The 20,468-nt window shown below is 40.6% G+C and overlaps 1 protein-coding gene across 1 annotated transcript in view; it reads left to right on the top strand.

The window, feature by feature from the left end:
• The first annotated feature begins 4,993 nt into the window (after positions 1–4,993).
• The window catches only part of CDH17 (cadherin 17), an 86,886-nt gene continuing 71,411 nt past the window's right edge, over positions 4,994–20,468 (top strand). The window contains exons 1-2 of the mRNA XM_077270965.1: positions 4,994–5,223; positions 11,193–11,276. Coding sequence (XP_077127080.1) covers positions 5,179–5,223; positions 11,193–11,276 — 129 coding nt within the window. The 5' untranslated portion in view covers positions 4,994–5,178. The remainder of the gene's footprint in view (positions 5,224–11,192; positions 11,277–20,468) is intronic.

The raw sequence follows: 20,468 nt of genomic DNA, 5'->3' as shown, positions 1-20,468 counted from the left end.
TGATACGACCTGATATTTTGAGGTTTCTTTGTTCTTGGCTTCATGGATAAGCACTGTATCTTACTGTAGAGTTTTAACATCTTTTAGCATAGTATTTTTTTTCCAAAGTGCCTTACATTATTATAATCACTACAAAACTGCCTGCCAATGAAGAGATTATGCAGGTTTTTTATATTTGGACAGATCACATTGGAATATATTTAGATTCTAAAGTAACTCCGTGGGTAACTGCGTGGATAAAGGTTCTGTAACCTAGTAACCGGTTATAGCCTAACTGTAATTTTTCGAACATTCTTACAAAAATACAGCATAAATCTGCGGTTGCTATGTGATTATTCAATAATCTTCATAGGTGTCCCCTCTTTTAACATTAGCTTAATTGTAGCAAAGGCGTCAAGTGCCACCACGTCAGCAATCAAATAAAAAACCTCTTAGATGTCATGAAATGTATCCAAGTGTTTGGCTATTCATTGACATTCTGCCTTTTGTGCTTAGACAGTTCCATTATATTATTATTTTTAGCTTTCATTACAGCCTCGGCGTTCGTCACTTTGGATTGTACGACAAATACTTATTTATTTCGTTTTCTTTTCCTTATTAATATTTTGTTAACGTCGATTTTGTATAAACTGATTTTTTTACTTTGTACTTTATGAAATAAAATGTTCAAATTAAAGTTACTTTTCATCATGGTTAAGTGCGTTTTGGTCTTACCTTATGATAAAAGTGAGTTTTGTAGTCTGTATGGAAAGACATGGATCTACAAAAAAGCTATAGAGAAAAAACAGAATCCATGTATACATTAAAATGTCATTTTTTTTGCGTAATGGGAGTCTGTCAGCTCAAAAAAGGCTAAAAACAGGCAGGCTTTCCTTGGTTTCTCCGTCTATCAGGTCCCAGTAGAGCTCTGGCCTTTACACTCTAACCCCTGTTAACAGTGATGTGGTCTCACAGGAGCCCTTCAATAATTCTTCAGTGTAGTCACTGAGTGGTGGAGCTGATGGTTTGCTCCCTGGCATTCTAACGGGTTAAATGTATTTGATGCTTATATATGTGATACCCACTGAGGCTGCAGTTAGCTTAGACAGTGTTAACCGTAATGACCTGCCCAGTTTGTGAGGGGGAGCAGAGAATTGGTGGCAAGTCCAGGAAGGGACAGAGTCAGTCAGTGTGTGGAGAGCAGTATGTGATTCAGCAGGCCTAAGTCAGAGGCTGCCAGGGACAGCGTGGGTCTAATTCTCGGGGCAGTGGATTATCGAAAATACCCATCCATGTGATTCCGCCTAATGGCCTGAGGCAACCTCGAGATGGAAGTCAGAGGCCTGGGACGCGCTCAGCCTGTGAAGCTACAGGGAAAGATAGACTCAGACTACATGGGGCAGAAGGTATTGCTATCCGATTATACTGATAGAGGTGGAGAGAATTTCCTAGGGCTAGAGAAGCCAGTGAGAGGGACATTCTACCTATACCAAAAACCAGGGCTGAAGTTGTATCTGGTACCTGTGGGAAAGATGACAACCGGTTGGGCCTTATCCTCTATATTTGCCTGTAAAAACTGTAACTACTGCCATTCACCAAGTAAAAGTTTGGTTGTTTTTATGAACCTTGTGTCTCCTAGATTACTTGCCAATCTGGTTCCAGAGGAGGGATTCCTGGACTCAAAAGAAGAGACCTGCAGCCCTAAAGTAAGTGTGATGGACCTCATACGCAAGAGCACACTAGGGCTGGGACACGAGTTGTCTGTAGGATGACAAAGCGAGTGGGAACAGAAGCTCGCCTACGACTACCTCGCTTGGACATCTTACACTCAGATCTAGGAAGACATACATGGTACAAGATCGAAAGAAAGAACCATGGTCAGGAAACGGGGCAATGTCAGAACAGGAATAATACAGGCTGAACAAGGTCTAAACAAAAAACAGTTAACTAGACAGGGTATTCACTATAACTGGTACAGTAAGCGTACTGTCACGGGTTTACCGTGACAGAGGAGCCAGAAGACCGCATCTGGCATCTGATTTCTCCTACTCCTGTACTGATTAGAAGCACTTCACCTTCATATTAAATGGTGCAAGTTTCTTTTAGCAGTGCAGGGGTTAATCTGCTTAGATAAGAGCTCCTGGAAGCTTTCCACCATTTAAGCTCAGCTGGGCACTGTTAGCCACTCCCATCTCCTATATAACCTGGGCCCTGGTTCGCACTCATTGTCAGAGATAGCTTTTGCTGCATGGCTAGAGCTTGTTAGTGGTTATTATTGGAGAAGGAGTTTGGTGGATTTATCAGTGACTGTTGCTAGGTTTTGAGTGTGTGATAATTCCTTTTCTTCTCTTACTTTGGTTTAACCCCATCCTTCACTCCCTGGTGCATTCCTCTGTTGTATGTGTTGTATGAGTATATTTGTATGTTTGGTATTTTTTGTTACCCCTGTTTGTGTTACCTTGTTAGTCTGGTTGCTGCATTACAGTACATTACTACTCCTCTCTTCCCTGAGTGGGGGAAGGTTACAGACTGAGGGTGGATTCAGGAACTAAGATACGTGGTCCCGGCATCATCACCATCAGAAGTAATCTGGGCAACAGGGCGAGCTACGGCACCCCTAGCGCTAGGGACAGGGGAGGAGCCCCCGATCCTGTGACACCCGACAACATAGTCGTGACACTTACTCTCAAGAGTAAGTAGGGAACAATTCTGCTCAGCAATACTAAGTAGCCAGGAATCAACTTCCTAGCTTCCGAGCTTCTGGACTGGGCAGAATCACAAGTCCCAATAGTAAAGCTGAGCTACCTATAAAAATAAAGAAAAAGAATGCTGAACTCGCCATGTGTATACTCTGTGCCTATTATCTTGGGTGCCATTCCAATTGCTAACTTGCAGTATAATATGGATGAAAAAGAAAGGAGGAAATTCTATCACATCCACTGGTAAGTAAAATTGTAGACTTCTTTAATAATTGAATCCCTCAAAATATTACCAATGTTGTCTTGTCTTAACAACACGAGTAATATTTTAATTAATTAAATTAATAAAGAAGTCCACCATTGTACTTACCAGTGGATGTGATAGCATTCTTTCCTCTCTTTTTCATCCAGAGTATTCTATAGTCAACCCGCGTCACCCGGCATCTGAAACGGAAGCAGAGGGGACAGGTACCAGCACCACAATTAGTGGTTGTTCCATTAGCATTTGCACCTGTGCTACCCCGCCTTTATCATGGGGGTCTGCTGCATCCTATTATGTGTGGACAAGGTGTTGCAAATATGGCTGTTTTATAAGTAATGTCTTTTATTGATTTTTGTCCTTTTCTCAGTGAACTGTTCGAATGACTATAATAATCAAATTTTTGAGAAACTAATAATGGGGTAATAGTGGTATAGTATGGTCTCCAATGCAAAGAAGGATCTGAAGTAAAAGTATACAGAGTTAGTATTAAATACTGGTAGATTATGTTCTCTTACTGACCAGCTTCCCCTTCTCTTGTCCCTTTATTAAATCATTAGCAAGCGTTATTGATCCTTGAGCTATGAATTGAAAAAAAAAAAGTGAATATACCATGCTGTATAGTACCTTTATTTATGTGCCGACAGCACACTTGATTTCAATATGTGGCAGAGTAGCTGGAGATTTAAATTACTGTAGTCCCTTACTTCCTCCCTGAAGATAGATAACTACATAAATATTTGATAGAAATTACACATATATTTGTCACGTGCACATTTTACCTTTTATTTTTTTCACATTAAGTTAAAATGCTACTAAAAGGTAAAATAAATATAGCACTACAGGTTCTCAGATAGGGACTTTCGTACCTCAGTCCTTTTTATTGATTGTCTCTTCATTCATTCCCCATATATTTCCTATCTTACTACATTTCTTCTACATCTTCATAAACCTCTTACTCTTGTAAATATATCTCAGTTTGGCTAATAACAGTGAAAAAAAAAAAAATTGCGATAGGATATAGAAAACTGCCTTAGTAGCCTCTTTTTTCTATATCTAGCTGGCACTTGACCCGCACTTGGGACACTCCTATTCTCAGAAGACTGAATCTATTCCTTCGTCTCGAGAGATAAAACTCATGACTCACTACTACTGATGGTCGTAACCTGACTTATACAACATCCTATGCAGTAAAAACTGTTTTATGATTATTCTGGCTGTTTTGAAGTATTTCTGAAATATCTGCCTTGGGCACAGTGCCTGGAGATAAATCTAGCACTATCTGGGCATTTCGAAAATTTGTCTGACCACTGTCTTAGTGTTAGTGAAGTCCATGCAGAATTATGGATCTTTTACAGAGGTCGATAACCAGAAAACAAAATGTGTTGCCGATTTGCCGATAACAGGTATGCCCTATGGGGGGAGTTCAGAACGATCAGATCTACTCTGAGATGCAAAATGACTTAGATAGCATTATTCTCTCTTGCTTATCAATACCTATTCTTTCTTTGAGTAAAAGAAATGGGTACTCCCCTAACAGCTGAACCCAGGAGAAATTCATATATTAATGAAATAAATAAAAAATAAAAGAGGTTTTTACACTTTGTTCACATCTATATTTTCATATCTGTTCATAATGGAAGCCCGAAAGCTATACCGATCCATCATACAACAAATACTTGCCCCACCAAACCAACCACATTAATTTTAACGAGGTCCATCCGGGTTCCCACCATTAAATTTGAGAATTGATGATGAAGACTAAAAGAAGTATAAAACAATTGCGATTTTATTTTTTGCCCAAAAAGCCATAAAATTATTAGATTTCTCTAATTCTATTAATATAAAAATTTAAATTTACATTAATATTAATTAAAAATGTCATACAAGGTTAAGTAAGTAAAAATCCTGGAATCAGCTGGTAATTTAAGCTATAGACATTCACAAAGAACTGCTCAGTTACTAGCTATGTAGATCACGCCCGCCCTACAAATTAATGGATAACTAGCCTTCTGGGCTGGGATCAGCTCATAGGATTCATTTACTGTCATTTCCTTATAGTTGCCTATGTTAAGACATATCTGCTCACCCAGCCTCTCCGAGCTCAACTTTTGAACCCGGGTTGTATTTGATTCACCAATAGATGGCTTTCTTCTTTTGAGTCAACGTTCAAAGGCACACGTCTCCGGATTACCCTTAACCTATGCCTCTTTCTTTAGGACTTCCATGAAGTAACTTAAGATGGCGAAGCTTAAAGATATTCTTATTCTGTTATGCTGTATTCAGGTAATTGTTCCTTACTTTTATATATGTCTTGTACTGTAAGAATTGGCGGGTCTTTTCATTCCTCACCTTAGAGCAGAAAAGACTTTGACCCATCGTTGTCTTTTATGATTTAAGGGTGGATGTGAGCATTGATCTGTCTGAGATGGCTTCCCCAGATACTATAGTTTACGTAAATTACATTGCCTTGAAAAATATCACCCTGGCCTAAATCCTAACTATACCAGACCTAAGTCTTTGACTTGTTTTTGACAATTTATTTTATTTCTGACACTGAAGAAATAATAGTTGGAATATAGAACATTACCATGGTGGCAAAATAAAGATTTCATCATCGTCTTTTGTTAAGAAGGTCTAGAGTTATGAAAAAATGGGCATTTGAATAACATTTTTGCAATGAATATTCTTTGAGACATCTACCCCAAATTGCCCTGAGACATTGTTTTCTAGAGAGATCAAATAAGGTGATAGGAATACAAAGGAAATGGTGGAACAATAAAAATCTCCCAAGCAAAGTGTTGCGTAAATCAGAGGTGGTCTTCTCAAAGAAGTGGTCTTTATGAGACAGTCAGCTATGACGTGGGACATTTGTGCATGGGGTGTAACCTGAAGTTCCCAGACCCCAAAGCAAATTGTGTAACAAGGTTTCCATCTATAGTCTACAGTTTACATGACAGGTGGCCTCATTTGTGGCCTTTGGGCCCCTTTTCCTGCTAGGAGCTCAATAGAAACAGTATTAGGAAACAAGGATGTTCCATCTTTTTACTTTTGGACTTTATATTGTATAGAAAATGGAGTAAGTATTGCTTTTAAGGCATCAGTAAATGTTTATTTTATTTTTATATATAAGGCTATTGTGTCATGTAGGTGAACAACAGGGACAGACTAGACTGTGGGAAGCCATATTGATTGACTTGGTGCTAAGTGACTAAGGAGTGGCTGATAGATCCTGACTAAGGTGTGGTTCTGTCTTATCTCTTATGTACCTTGTTGCCTACGTCTTCTTATTGAATGACTATAGTCATTGAATGGACACTGAATGAACGCCACACACATGGAATAATAAAAAAATCCAATATTTGCATTTTTAATTCTTCTGCAAAATATTTGGTGCATTGTTGAAATTTATTCTGCTAAATGATCAACTGATTGATGAGAAATCAATTGCTTAGTCGTAGTTTTTTTTTATTATTTCTTTTAAATGCCCACTGTGTCTACTAACTTTTATCTGTAATGTTGGGGCTTGAATCTGCAAGGCTGGTGGGTAAATGGGATGCAGTACAAATGGATAATCAATCGTTGGATTTTTATCTTTGTTGGTGATTGAATCTGTAACGCTGGGATTTAAATAGGACAGCGGTAGAACTTGGTGATCAATTTATTGAATTTTTACCTTTCTGGCTTAAAATTGCTTAAAATGTGGTAACATTAGAATTTTGAATATTTTGGCGTTTTTACTGCAGTCCTGGCCAGCTCTGCCAACTTTCTTAAAAGTAGGTGGGGCGCATGTGGGGCTCAGCCATGATGGCCCGAAAATGTCATCATAATTTACCCCGCAAGAGTGGTGCAAATTACGCCAAAAATGTACCCCAGCCCCCTGAATGGAGTATATTTCTGGTTGTGGAACACCGCAGTTGAAAGGGGGACCAATTTAATTAAGAGGCGCTTCATAATAAAATAGATACATCTTACTCCAGTGCAAACTTCGTAAAGCCTTGGGTACAGCATGTCAGACTTGACGAATTGGGTCTTATGTTTTGTGCTTTAAAGTTTATGAAGAAATATGATTTTAAAAAGAGTCTGGCACAGGGATAAGTATCCGCGGGGTGACTCACCTTCTGTTTTTGCCTCCCAGACTCTGGTTGATTGACAGTTTTTTTCCAATGCAGAAATAAAAAGGGAAGCTGTCAATCAAGCCATGCCCGAGTGGAGCTATCCATTTGAAACTTTTCCTATGCGCCGTTTTAAAATTGTGACTCGCATTTATTCACTTTGTCCAATAGTTAGGCAGGCAAAACTTAGTCAAGTCTTAGTCTTAGACACATTAGTTTATACTCCGGCCCTGGGGTGCGCTTGCTAAATGTTTTATATTTAAAAGCAAAAAGGAGGATGAAGAGATGGACATACCATTGGTGCCACAAGAGGCAACAGGGCCCATTTCCCCATCCAAAGAAGGTGCAGTTGTTCATTATGATGCAATATTGGACTACAAAAATCCCATATATTGTTCTTGCACAAGAGCCCTCTTCAGTCTGTGTCTGCTAGTTGGAGGCTGTGTTACAAGAATACTGCCTATCAAAAATAATAAAATGATACTACCATCCTACAATAGGAAGCAACTGCTAGTCTTTGTAAAAAAAAACACAAACAGGAAATAAATTTACATTACCCAAAAATTACATCCAGTCTAAAAATTATCAAGTGTCCTGATAAGCGTTCAAAAACCCATTCCCCAAACCCCCTGACGTAAGACATACAGTTAAGGCAATATCTAGCATAACCTTTATCATCTAGGAAACCAAACACAATTTAGTACAAACAATAAATCTATACCTGCTAAATAAAAAATAAATAAGACATAATAGAATCAAACCAATATCTTTATGATGAGTTAAAGTGGACCTGGCACCAGGTCCAAAGTGGCCAGGTTTTGCTTTTATTTCATTCCCACTGCTCCCCTGAGTTTTCAGATTTTTTTTTGGTTCACAAAACAGTTCCAGAGATATCTCCCCTGTTTTATTTGCTTATAATTTTTATGATCATTACATTACATTTTTATGGTCATTGGGACTTCTCTCACCAGTTTCTCTGGGGCGTGTATTTGGGCTGCTCTGCATAACTACCCTATGAACGGTGCCCCCTTGGTAAACACCAAGAAACATAGCACTAAATAAAAAGGCCCATATCTCTGGAGCGATATGTCAGATTTAGGGAAAAAATGCACAGAATATTCAGAGGATCAATGGGAATGGAAAAAAGGCCAAAAAATCTGGAAACTTTTGACCTGGTGACATTTTCTCTTTAAGTTGAGTGAGTTTGGCAAGGAAGGGGAAAATGGTGAGCGGAAAGAGTTCCCCACGTATTCTGCCACTCCGTGTGCGGATCTCTTTCAGTCTTTCCAGGCTTCGCTATCCTTCCCTCTCCGTTGAGCCTCATTTCAATCAAAAATTACATGAAGCTCCTTTCCTTCCTCTTTTGTAAAATATTCTGCATAATACTCATCCCTAAATCTTTTATCAAGAAATTTCTAGTTGTCAGGACTCTGAACATTTTTTACCTTTTGTGCATTACTGCCCTTTTCCAAGATGGCGTCTTTGTTCTCATGTGCACTGTGTCTTCCTGCTATAAAACTCCACCCCAGCCTTCAGTCTGTGCTAGAGTATTCTGCCTTGCATCCAGCTCCTGACCTCTGGTGACTCCCTGGCTATATACCTGCTCCTGTGAACCTGTGGGGTTATCCTGCTACTCTGCTCTGAGTTCCTGCTGCATACACCAGTTCCAGTAATCCTCCTTCATCTGCTGCTCGTGTTTACTTCCATCTGCATTTGCTGGACATGTAAGCTGTTTCTGCTCTGCAAGAACCTGAGACTATTACCCAGACCTCCCTGGTTGAGCTAAGATATTATTTGAACTGCCTTATAAGCATATCTATCTGTGTCTGGACTAAGTCAAGGATTTATTCGTGTCAAGTATCCTCAAGAATAACTGTGCTTCATAGACTTTCTGCTTGATTGCATTTTTCTCTGAAGTTTCCTATAGACTGCTAAGCTGCGTTTATTATTTGCACCAAGTGTTGTGGACTTGAGTTTCTCTCTGCACCTGTTTGAATCACCGTGTGACAATATAGACTTTACCACTTATAAAACTGTGTCCTGTAGTTGTCTTGTTCCACGAAAAGAGTCTCCTGAGTTATCCCCTATAATTATTACAATAGTTCATTGGATAGCGTACAATTATTGACTGAGATTATACTCGTTCTTCTTTAACGAGAGTATTTGTATTACTTATATCCACACTATTAAAGGATGTAGAATATTACACTAACTATAATACTGTATATACGGTGTATGTGATGTCTCACAACTAACTTCTTGTACATACTGCATACATGTACCATAACATATATATTACTTGGTCTTGAGACTAGATTATCGATTTATTGCTCTAAAAACCTTGCTATTTTATCTGTAAAAATTCACAGTGAGTAATAGGTAAACAGACCATTAACACTTTTACAGCCTGACACTACTATGAGAGAGGGGAGAATATGTGTTGCTTCGATACCGATCGTAGACTTTGAACTTTACGAATCTCTGGCTTTGTCAGGTGTATTTAAAGGAAGAGGCCTCTGCAATAAATTGGGCATGGCCATTACTAAGCTGGTACGAATCTGGCAGAGCAATAAAGACATTTCATAATATGGATAGTAAACCCTACTAGCTGTTATATTGGAAGAGAAGCAAGAGAAATGTTTGCTCAACAATAATTCTCTGTTATGTTACTATGGTGAAGAGGCTTTCTGGAGGTTGGAGGTTTAATACAGACAGCGAAGGGTCTCAGGGCAAGAGCAGTGCATGGGTCCATTGCTCTCTAACAGCTTATGATAGAGCATTCTTTTATGTCTTTCTCATTTATGAGCCATGAAATGTATAGGCGCAGTATATTTCATCATACTTGTCAACTTTCATGGAAGATCTGATATGGTTCTAGAAATGGGGAGACCTCTGGGACTCCCAGAAGAGTTGTCAAACCTCTTAGGTGCCAAAAGGGGCTCCTCAAAAGCAGCATGCCCCCAAGATATTCTTTGAAGGTTCATAGAAGCTTAGAGCCTCAGTAATGCAGAGTAAAAGTTTTCTTACATCCTGACCTTGTCCTTTTTCTCACATGGGAGTTTAATGAGGAATTGGGTTTGTTGTTAGGATAGTTGGAAGATGTGCTCTAATCAAACTTAAGATGGCTATACACATTTAGATAGCTCTTGGTTGATCGTTTGTTGACAACTATCTCTCCCAACTGTTCCATAAAAGAAACGCTTGGCTCAGCTGAGTCATCTTGTGTTCTCTATGAGAGAACTGTTGCCAGAATCATCTGATGGGTGCTTAGCTGCTCATTTAACAAAAGGATTGGACAATTGAATTCCAACGGCTTGATCCTTATGTTCCTTGACATAATCTGTTGGGGGATAGTCGGGAAGAACCTATACACATTAGATAGCCAGTCAATCTGGGTTCAGCCGACAATTGCCTTTAATCTTGGGCAGATTCTTTAGAATCTTTGCTAAGACTTCAACCAACTATCAAAGCACCACCCTTGAACTAAGCAATGACACTGTATCATAATAAAAGGGGTTCTCTGGAAAACTAATGATTGGTGATAAATTATTGTGGGGATCTGACCGCAGGGATGAGCACCAATCAGCAGAACATGGAACTGTTATCTCCATTAGAATAATGCTGCAGTGTGCATGTCTGACCACTGCTTCATTCATTCTCCATGTGGCTAACGGAAAAAGCTGGATCAGCTCGGCAGCTCTGTAGGGAATGAATGGAGCTGTGTAATAAAGCAAAGTGCACCAAAATAGTGAAGTATTTGACAAATGTAGTATGCTTTTAACATTTTCAGCACTTTTCAGGGCAGTTTTGACAGGTATCTCAAAAAATGGACATGGGTAAAAAAAAAAGTAATAAATTATGCAAAATGTATAAACATTGCACACCATTATTTAGCATAGGCATTCCAGCTTGTTCTATTGAAGGCTCTAACTTGGATGGTGCCAAATTTATCATTTTTAGAAATGGTTTCGATTTTGTAAATTTGTTGCAATTTGCACAATTTTATGCATTTTATGACAATAATAATTATTCCCCATTTACTTAGTTAGAATAGTCTAACTATTAAATTATACCATCATATACTAAGAATGGGCAAAAAAAATTGAAATAGTAATATTTACGTAATATAATTTTTTTCAGGCAATAGTAGCTGTCGATAAGGGCCCTCTAACAAGCAAGACTTTTCATGTTGAAGAAGGAAGTGGCGAAATATCAATATATCAGGTATTTATATGACACTTTAATACACTTTCTTTGTTTCAGGGGTCTATGCTTCAGTGATTTCTTCAAGAGATTTGTTATTTGGAAAAACATGTCCAATGCTTTACAGTTTCTGAGCAAAACTGCACAACCAATATTAGTAAAATAATGCTCATACTGTGAAAAAAAACAGGAAAAAACATTAAACCAACCCATTTCCAATGTCCTCTTAAGGCATGTAATATACCTGCCATCTAGAATAATCATCACATGGACAACAAAAATGGAAAAACATTACAACAACTCCTTTCCAACATACCAACTCTCTTTGAACAGCTGAGAAGCTCCTGGACAAAAGGGAGATCTACTTGAATCTTGAAAAAGTTGACAAATCTATCTGTTCTCTCAAAAGTCTTGCGGTAGCTCCCAAAAAGCAAAACTCCCAGAAGGTTTACTTGGCAAGGTGCACGTATGCTTTTAAGTCAGACAGAGCACTGTCCTTCAGATGAAAATTCAGGGGACAGGAAACAGGGTATTGCCTAGAAAAAGGGATGTTGCTATTCGTAAAAATTACAATGTTGTGTGCACAATAATCCAGAATCTCTTACTAGTCAATTATGAAAAATTGGCAAAACCCATATATTATATGGTTGCCCATCTATATGGCTGAAATGCCTAGCAGTAGATGTTACAATACAGATCAGATAATGGCCTGACCAACTTGAATATAAAGGGGTGTTGTCTTCATGAGGCAACCCCTTTAAGTCATGAATTCTACTTTTCTATCCCTCCATTTAGCATTTTGCTTTTTATAGCAGCAGTTTGTGGTTTAGGCCTTTTGGCTAAGATCAAGTGAGGTATCGTTCAAAAAGGTGGTTTTGAGCACAAAAGCCCAAGTGGAGTGATACATCATAAACACTGGGTACAGTGTGCCATTTGCCTTACCTTTTAGCTAGGATGGAGAATTTTTTAAAATTCTCAGTTGAAGGTCCAATCAATATTATAGTTTCCCTCCTTATCAGTCTGGAAGGAAGTTTGTGGTCATAAAGTTCTGCTCCCCCCTGAAAACCCTTGGTTCTCCTCTCTCAGAAGGGAAACCGACCTAGATATCTCCTAGTTTTGTTGGGGTGGCAGTCCAGCTGAATGCTAAGAGTTACTAAGAATAAGATTTGGGTGTCCCTAGGCTTTGGCTATGGGAGACCACTGGTCCCTAAACCTCGCTGTAACCTTGTGGCTTGGAGGGACCGGGATGGTTTATGGGAGAGGACTACAGTTGCCAGCATCCTAGTGCACTTTTATGCATTGCACTTGTTACTTTTTTACTTTTTTAAGCACACTTTCGTGATAGAGCACAGTTCAAGGGTTTTTAAAAAAAAAAGTAGTTTGTGGTTCAGAATTGCTCTTATATTTGTGATTAAGGATACAAATTTTTAGAGTTAAAATTTTAGGTCACTTGAGCCCCCTTACACATTTTTGTCAGTAGATTGAACTGTTATCGATAAGTACAGCTGTCTAGTGTTTATGGTGGCCTGAGACAACTGATTGCAGGTGGAGATGTCAATCGGGCCTGTCCAATTTTGATCTGTCAATCACTTTGTTCTCCTGGAGTTAAGCTGGTAGCAGAGGAGTCTGGCAACAGCTCTATCATAGAGAACACAGGAGTGCTCGCCAAACAAGCGCTCCTAAGTATGGGAGAGATGGCCGAGATGGCTGCTAACCTAACAATTGGCTGAACCATCGTTTGGCCTTTAGCCATCTAATGTGTATGGCTGTCTGTATTTTTTCTATGGTGCCTACTTGAAGTTGTAAAGGGTAGGCACTATTTATGGGCACCATAAAACTGAGCTAGACCATCATAGAAAGAATGAAATCAAATAATTGACTGTGGCGTGCAAATTATTCTCAAAAAGCATTTCTACCAACCACCTTATCCATTCTGGAGTCTGCGAAATCTTGTGACATCCCCAGTGGTGATCTGTAATGGTAGTCATGTCCAGCTGTCACTATTATATAATTGGACTGAAGAAAATAAAAGCCAGGTGTACTTAGAATTTAAGGAGCCGATAGCCCAATGGCTTAAGTCCAGAACATAGATCTTCTGAAGAAAGGGTGCCATCAGTGTGTCGTCAGTGTGTCACCGGTGTGTCATCCATGTGTCTGTTTTTACCACCAGTGTGTCATCAGTGTTTTTCCGGTATGGACACAAAAATAATTAAATTACAAAGCTTCTCCTATACTTTGCAATGTTACACAGACTTCACACTGATGCCATCCATGTTAAGTATATGTTTTTCACGGACCCATCGACTTGTCATTGGTGCTGCCTCAAAAAATGGATATGTTTCCGTGTGGTTTTGCATGAACACATGGTCCATGTAAAAACACGAACATGTGAGCAGCACCACAGGTTATAATGGGTAAATGCGGTATGCTCTAAAAAATTGATACCACAAGTCCTGGAAACACGGACATGTGAAGGAGGCCTATGGCTGTATATTTATGCTGGGGCTTGACACAGACAAGCAGCTGTTAGATTGATTTTTAGGATTTCTATGATAGTGAATAACCAATAAAGAAGCAAAACAAATGGTGGTGAGTTGTACTAAGCTAAATGTGCCAGAATTTTTACAATGTGGGGAGAATTGTTGTTTTGAAAGTAAAAAAACAGCTCAGTGGGCGCATGCGCGGGCTTTGATGGGGCTGGACGTGCTCTGCTAAGCTCCGCAGCCCGACGTCCATATATACCCTCTCTAAGCACCAGAACCGGAGGTATTTTATAGCGGTCGAGACCCCCTTGTACCTGAGACTCCCGAGAACTATAATGCCCAGAAAAGGTGCAGCTGCACAGCCGGTGAGTCGCTCGATCTCCGAGCTCTTGGCGGGCAGCGGTGCAGGCAAAATGGCCGCCGCGCCTGTCTCCACTCCAGCCCCGTCCCCACAGATCAGTGAGGGAGCGGGCGATGACGCTCTTACCACCGGAGATGAAGCGGTGGTCTCCACCGCAACGCTTTTAAAGACCCTTCAGGACACCTTCCGTACAGAGCTCCACACCGCTATGCAAACCATATCCTCCCAGCTACAGGATATTTCTCAGCGCACAGCAAGCCTGGAAGACAAGATGGAGGTCACAGCGGAGGCCCTAGAGGCAGATCAGGAGACCCTGAAACACCATGCGGACCGTATCACAGAACTGGAGCTGAGGAATGAAGACCTTGAAAACAGGTCCCGCAGGGGCAATATTAGAATACGGGGTCTTCCAGAATCTTTTGTAAATCTAAAGGAGACATGTGCCTCCCTGTTTACGACATTACTACCAGATATGGACCCTTCTTCACTACACATTACTAGGGTTCATAGAGCTTTGGGTAAGCCACGGTCCCCTGCGAACCCTCGAGATGTGGTCCTTAAAATGCAATATGAGGAGTCCAGGGACCTTATTTTGAACGCTGCAAGACCACTCTCCACTTTGCCTGGTCTTCCTGATGCTGTACGCCTCTTTTCAGACATTTCGCCGGCCACGCTTTACCGCAGGAGAGCTCTCAGACCTGTCACTTTAGCCTTGCAATCGGCTCAAGTCAAGTATCGTTGGGGTTTTCCTTTTTCCCTATCTTTTACCCTTGGCAGCGAACTACATATATGTCGTTCGTTAGAAGAAGGAAAAAAGATCCTCGAGCAAGCTGGAATATCCTTCCTTGACTCCCCTCCCCCTCAACCTCAAAGAATACCTCGACCGATCAAAGAATGGCAGACCGTTCCGAGAACCAGGAGCCAACGTTCACAAATTACTTGACTGTCTCTTTTATACCCTAGGGCACTAAGATATAGTTTTCCTTTACCACTCTGTTGCCTAGAGTTGCAATTACTAAATTGAGATAGTCTTACTGTTCCTCTATCTGGAATACACCATTTCGGTTCTATGTTTACTACGGCGAGCCTGAATTATTACTAGCTTTCCCCCCTACCCCCTACCCCCCCTCCCCCTCCCTCCCTACCCCCCACCTCTCCCCCCTTATCTCCCCCTCCCCTTCCCCCCCTTTTCCCCACCTCCCCTCCCCTACCTCCCCTCCCCTATCCCCCACCTCTCCTCTCCCATCTCCCCCCCCTACCCTCCTTCCCCTCTTCTATCCCCCACCTCCCCCCCCTCATCCCCCCCCTTACTTTCCCCCCTCCCCTTCCCCCACCTCTCTCCCCCTCTTCCTCCCCCCTACCTCCCCTCCCTACCTTTCCCCCTAAACCCCCCCCCCTTTTTTCCTCCTCTACCATATTATAATAGGGCTCTTTATTGTTATGGGTTGGACCTCGGGCCACATACATGTTGCCCAACTTTGGAGATTCCCGGAAAGCTTTTTAATATGGCAATCCGGATCGCCATGTGTTCTGGGACTGGATCCCAGTTTCATTGTCCCTCATTGCTTTATGTGTTTATTTACCCCTGTATTGTTTCCTTCCTATTGTTCTCCCTTAGATCTTCTCATTGCTGTCTACCCCATCACCTGCGGCAAGGGGTTCTTCATTGGCTGAGCTGGCTGAGAGCCTGGGTCTACGGGTCTATAGCGATACTTTTGGTCAACTATGTGTAAGGTAATATCTCACAATGTGAGAGGGCTGAATTCTCCTACAAAACGGAAGAAGGCATTTTTAAATTATCATAAACACAATCCTGATATTCTGTGTTTACAAGAAACGCATTTCTCTACTGCCTCCGCTCCTAAGTTTTTCGACTCTGGTTACTCCCGCTTTTATTTGGCCTCCTGGGACCGCAAAACTAGAGGGGTGGCGATATTTCTCAAAAATACTTTCCCCTTCCATCTAACTGACTCCTATTCCGACTCAGAGGGTAGGTTCATAATCTTGCAGGGGACTCTTCAGGGTAAAACTTTCTGTATAGTAAATAGTTATATTCCTGCCAATACTCAATTGTCAGTTTTTAAAAAAATAATATCTAAACTTTCCTCAATTTCATACCAATACATTGTATGGTGTGGAGATTTTAATTTAACTTTAAATCCGAGCCTCGATAGTACCGCTCTGCGAAGGTCTGATCTCTCTAAGACTGACAGGAGAAAAATTCTACACATGATGAGAGAAAATAGGCTTGCGGACATATGGAGAGAGGTAAACGGGCCTATGAGAGGCTATACGTTCTTCTCACCTGTCCACAAATCATATTCCCGTATTGACCTTCATATCACGAATGCGAGTACGCTCGCAGCAGTTTTATACTCTCGTCACATCCCCTCGATTTGGTCAGACCATGATATAGTCATGTCGGTTTTTAAATTTGACATAGCTACATCTAACTTGTTCAAATGGCGCTTAAATGAGTCTCTAATTATGGATCCCTCAATCAAATCCCAAATAAAGGAAGATTTAAAATTCTTCTTCCAAGCCAATGAGACTGAGGACTCTACCCCCGGAAATATCTGGATGGCTCATAAGAAGTTTATTACGGGCTCATTCATTAAAATAGCCTCATTTCGTAAAAAAAGCAGAACTGATCTCCAAAATAGATTGGAGACCAAACTCTTCAAGCTTGAACAAGCGAACCAACTATCCACTTCTCGTTATTTAATAAAACAAATATATGATGTCAAAAAACAGCTAGATGTGATCCTCTCTAATAGAACGGAGAAGGCTCTGGCTTGGACCAGGGCCACTTTCTATAAGCAGGCTAACAAACCATCCAGAATGCTCGCCCGCCAATTGAGAGCCAGAGAATTTGTAAATACCATCCCTTCCATTAAAGATAACAAGGGACATTCGTCCGCACACCCAGAGACCATTTATAGAGTTTTCCAAGAATTCTACCAGAAATTATACTCTTCCCCTTCAGAGCACCCTGCTAACCTGTTGAATTCGTTTCTTCAGGGTATAAAACTCCCTAAAATTACAGATTCCATAGCACAGGAACTGCAGTCTGAAGCTTCACTTGAGGAGATTAATTTAATAATTAAGAAGTTAAAGACAGGTCGTGCGCCGGGGCCAGACGGGCTCTCTGCTCTATACTATAGGAAGTTTGGAAATCTCCTTCTTCCTCGTATTAAAAACTTCTGTGATGCTCTCCTTACGGGTTCCCAGATGCCTCCTGAATTTTATGTCGCACATGTGACCGTTATCCCTAAACCAAAACGTGACAACCTTTTAGTTAAAAATTACAGGCCCATTTCATTATTAAATGTCGACTTAAAAATATTTACTTCACTTATCACTGATAGACTTAACAAAATTATTCCTACGCTAATTCACCAAGACCAGGTTGGCTTCATTCCCAAAAGGCAGGGCCCTGATAACATACGTAGGAACCTTAACATTATTCACTCAGCAAATTATTCCCAAAAACCTCTCATGGTATTAGCCCTAGATATAGAAAAGGCATTCGATACTGTTTCTTGGTCCTACCTCTTTACTGTACTAGCGAAATATGGCCTTCCACAAAAGCTAATTACATGCCTACAGCTCATATATGATAAACCGACTGCCTATCTCAAACTTCCTTCGACAAAACCTACCCCAATAACCATACAACGCGGCACCCGACAGGGTTGTCCTCTATCCCCCACATTATTTGCACTGGTTATGGAGCCGTTGGCAGAGGCTATAAGAAATAATCCAGATATACTAGGTCCCTCTGGACTAGGCGCACAATATAAAGTTAGTCTCTTCGCCGATGACCTTCTTTTGACACTGTCTAATCCCCACTCCACCCTCCCTAACTTGTTCTCTCTCCTCCGGACTTTTGAAAAAATATCTGGCCTTAAAATCAATGTGGATAAATCGGAGGCTTTGTTTATCAACACCCCCAAGGTAGAGCAGGATTACTTAGTTTCACAATTCGGATTCACAAAGAAAGAACACTCCTTAACTTATCTGGGTATTAATCTTACAACCCATAAGTCATCCCTTTTCAAATGGAACTACGCCCCCCTAATTAGAAATTTTCACGCAGATGTTGCCAGGTGGTCACGCATGGCATTGTCTTGGTTGGGCCGTCTACATACTATTAAAATGGTCTGTCTTCCGAGATTTCTCTATTTATTCAGGTCCCTTCCCATAATGGTACCTACAAAATGCCTTCGTGACATCCAGTCAACCATCTCTAAGTTTATCTGGAACGGTAAGAGACCCCGTATCAAGCAAAACGTCATGTTTTTACACAGGAAGATAGGTGGCCTATCACTGCCCAATTTTAAGTTATACTTTGAGTCTGCTCAAATAGCCCAAATGGCCAAAATCAATTCCAATAGTTTTTGTCCCAGGTGGGTTCATCTAGAATCCTTTTTTCTAAGACCATACTCGCTTAGAGGTCTTTTGTGGTCCACTGAGAAACTCCCGCAAAATATCTTTACTATAGCTCCCTTTTCAGCCCTCTCCCTCATCTTATGGAGAAAGGTGAGATTCAAATGCGGCCTACAGTCCAAACTGTCCCCACTCACTCCCCTATTTCATAATCCTATGTTCACCCCGGGATTGGAAATAGCACATTTTACCTGGTGGGTCCTAAGGGATATCTCCACGCTGAAACATCTCTGCTCTCCATTCAATTTATTACTTACCGGACAAGAATTTGTCCAGAGATATGAGCCACCACCCAAGGAAGCCCTTCGTATAAACCAGATCCTCCATTTCGCCAGACAGCATTCACCCTGTGGAGTTCCATTCAGTCCAACCAATTTTGAACAGAGGTGCATTGACGATCCTTTGGGTAATGGAATTATATCCCTTCTATATTCTCTGCTTAACAAACCACATGTAGAAGGTAAGCAAAAATATATGCTGCAGTGGGAGAGGGATCTGGGATTTACTATGCCCATAGAGACTTGGCACACTTGTTGTGACACGCTGTCTCGGGGTTGTCATCAGACATCTCTGACCGAGACATCACTTAAAGTTTTGCACCGAACATATTATGTTCCAACAAAGCTCCATGCCATGTTTCCACATATATCTGAGTGCTGCTTTAGGGGTTGTGCGGTCCCGGGAGACCTTTTACACATTTGGTGGGGATGTCCGGTGGTTGAGGCCTTATGGAGGGAAGTTAAGCTACTTATTGAACAATTATATGGTAAAACCATCCCGATGGATCCCACCGTTTTCCTGTTGGGCAAGAGTCTCCCTGGGTTCTCAAATTGTTTGCAGAAACTGGTGACCACTTTATGTATGGCGACCAAAATTCATATCGCTGCCAAGTGGAGATCCCACTCATTGTCTATATCTTTGGTCAGGGATAGAATGGATGAGATCCTATTATGTGAGCGAATCCAGGCCACCAGAAATGACGAATGGGAAGTCTTCTTCAAGACCTGGAGCTCTTGGATGGATCTGGACCCGGGCTCTCCTCTTGCTCAGGCCCTCTCGCTTTCTCCGTAAATTCTTATAAAAACTGGGATATATATTAACCTTGTTATTCCGTTCATCTTGACCCTCTAGACCTGGCCACACTTTCTTTTTTTTTTTTTTTTTTTTTTTTTTTTTTTATTGTATATCTTTCATACAGCTCATGAAGTCTGTCCGCTTGATACATGATTATGTTTAAATTTGGGGCCATATTATCTGGTTTCTTTATATACCTTCTGTAGGGATGTTTACAGTTAAGAAGCTCATAGTCCTCTTGTTCTTTCCCCCAGTCTGTCTTGTCTTGTACCTTCCTTATTTTGTATTGATATCTTATGTTTTAGTTATTTTACCCGATGTACGATAGTCTCCTCTATTTTACAGATTTTGTACTTTATGTGTGTTGCCTCTCTCCTATGTTTGGAGGAGCATCTGCATTTGGTTTTTGTTATATTGAAAATTTCAAATAAACAAATTGAAACTAAAAACAGCTCAGTGGAATAGGATGCACCAAATTAATTTACACACGTCTCCGCTTTGGGTTCCAAATAATTAAGAGGGAAAATTATTACGAGGGGAATGTTAAAAGTCAGTTTTGCTTGTGGTTGCATTGCTGCTTTTGCTCCAAATGAATCAAACACAATGTTTGGCAAATTTGGTGCATCTTAAGATATTATATTTCCGTCCAGAAATTGTACACCAACCCTTTCCTGATATTAGTTTGAAATTTTGTTTGCAACTTTTTAAAAAACTTGCTATTTACAAATCTGGCTAAAAATCATTTGCATAGCTTACAACAGGAAATCATCCTAGAAGGAATGGTAAATTCTTCCTTTGAGCAATTAAAACATTGAACTGCAGACCGAAAATTGTGCACCAAGCCTA

This window comes from Ranitomeya variabilis, chromosome 6, assembly GCF_051348905.1.
Source record: "Ranitomeya variabilis isolate aRanVar5 chromosome 6, aRanVar5.hap1, whole genome shotgun sequence".
NCBI classification, from domain to species: domain Eukaryota; kingdom Metazoa; phylum Chordata; class Amphibia; order Anura; family Dendrobatidae; genus Ranitomeya; species Ranitomeya variabilis.
Note: the sequence above shows the minus strand (reverse complement) of the source record. Positions and strands in the feature narration are given on the sequence as shown.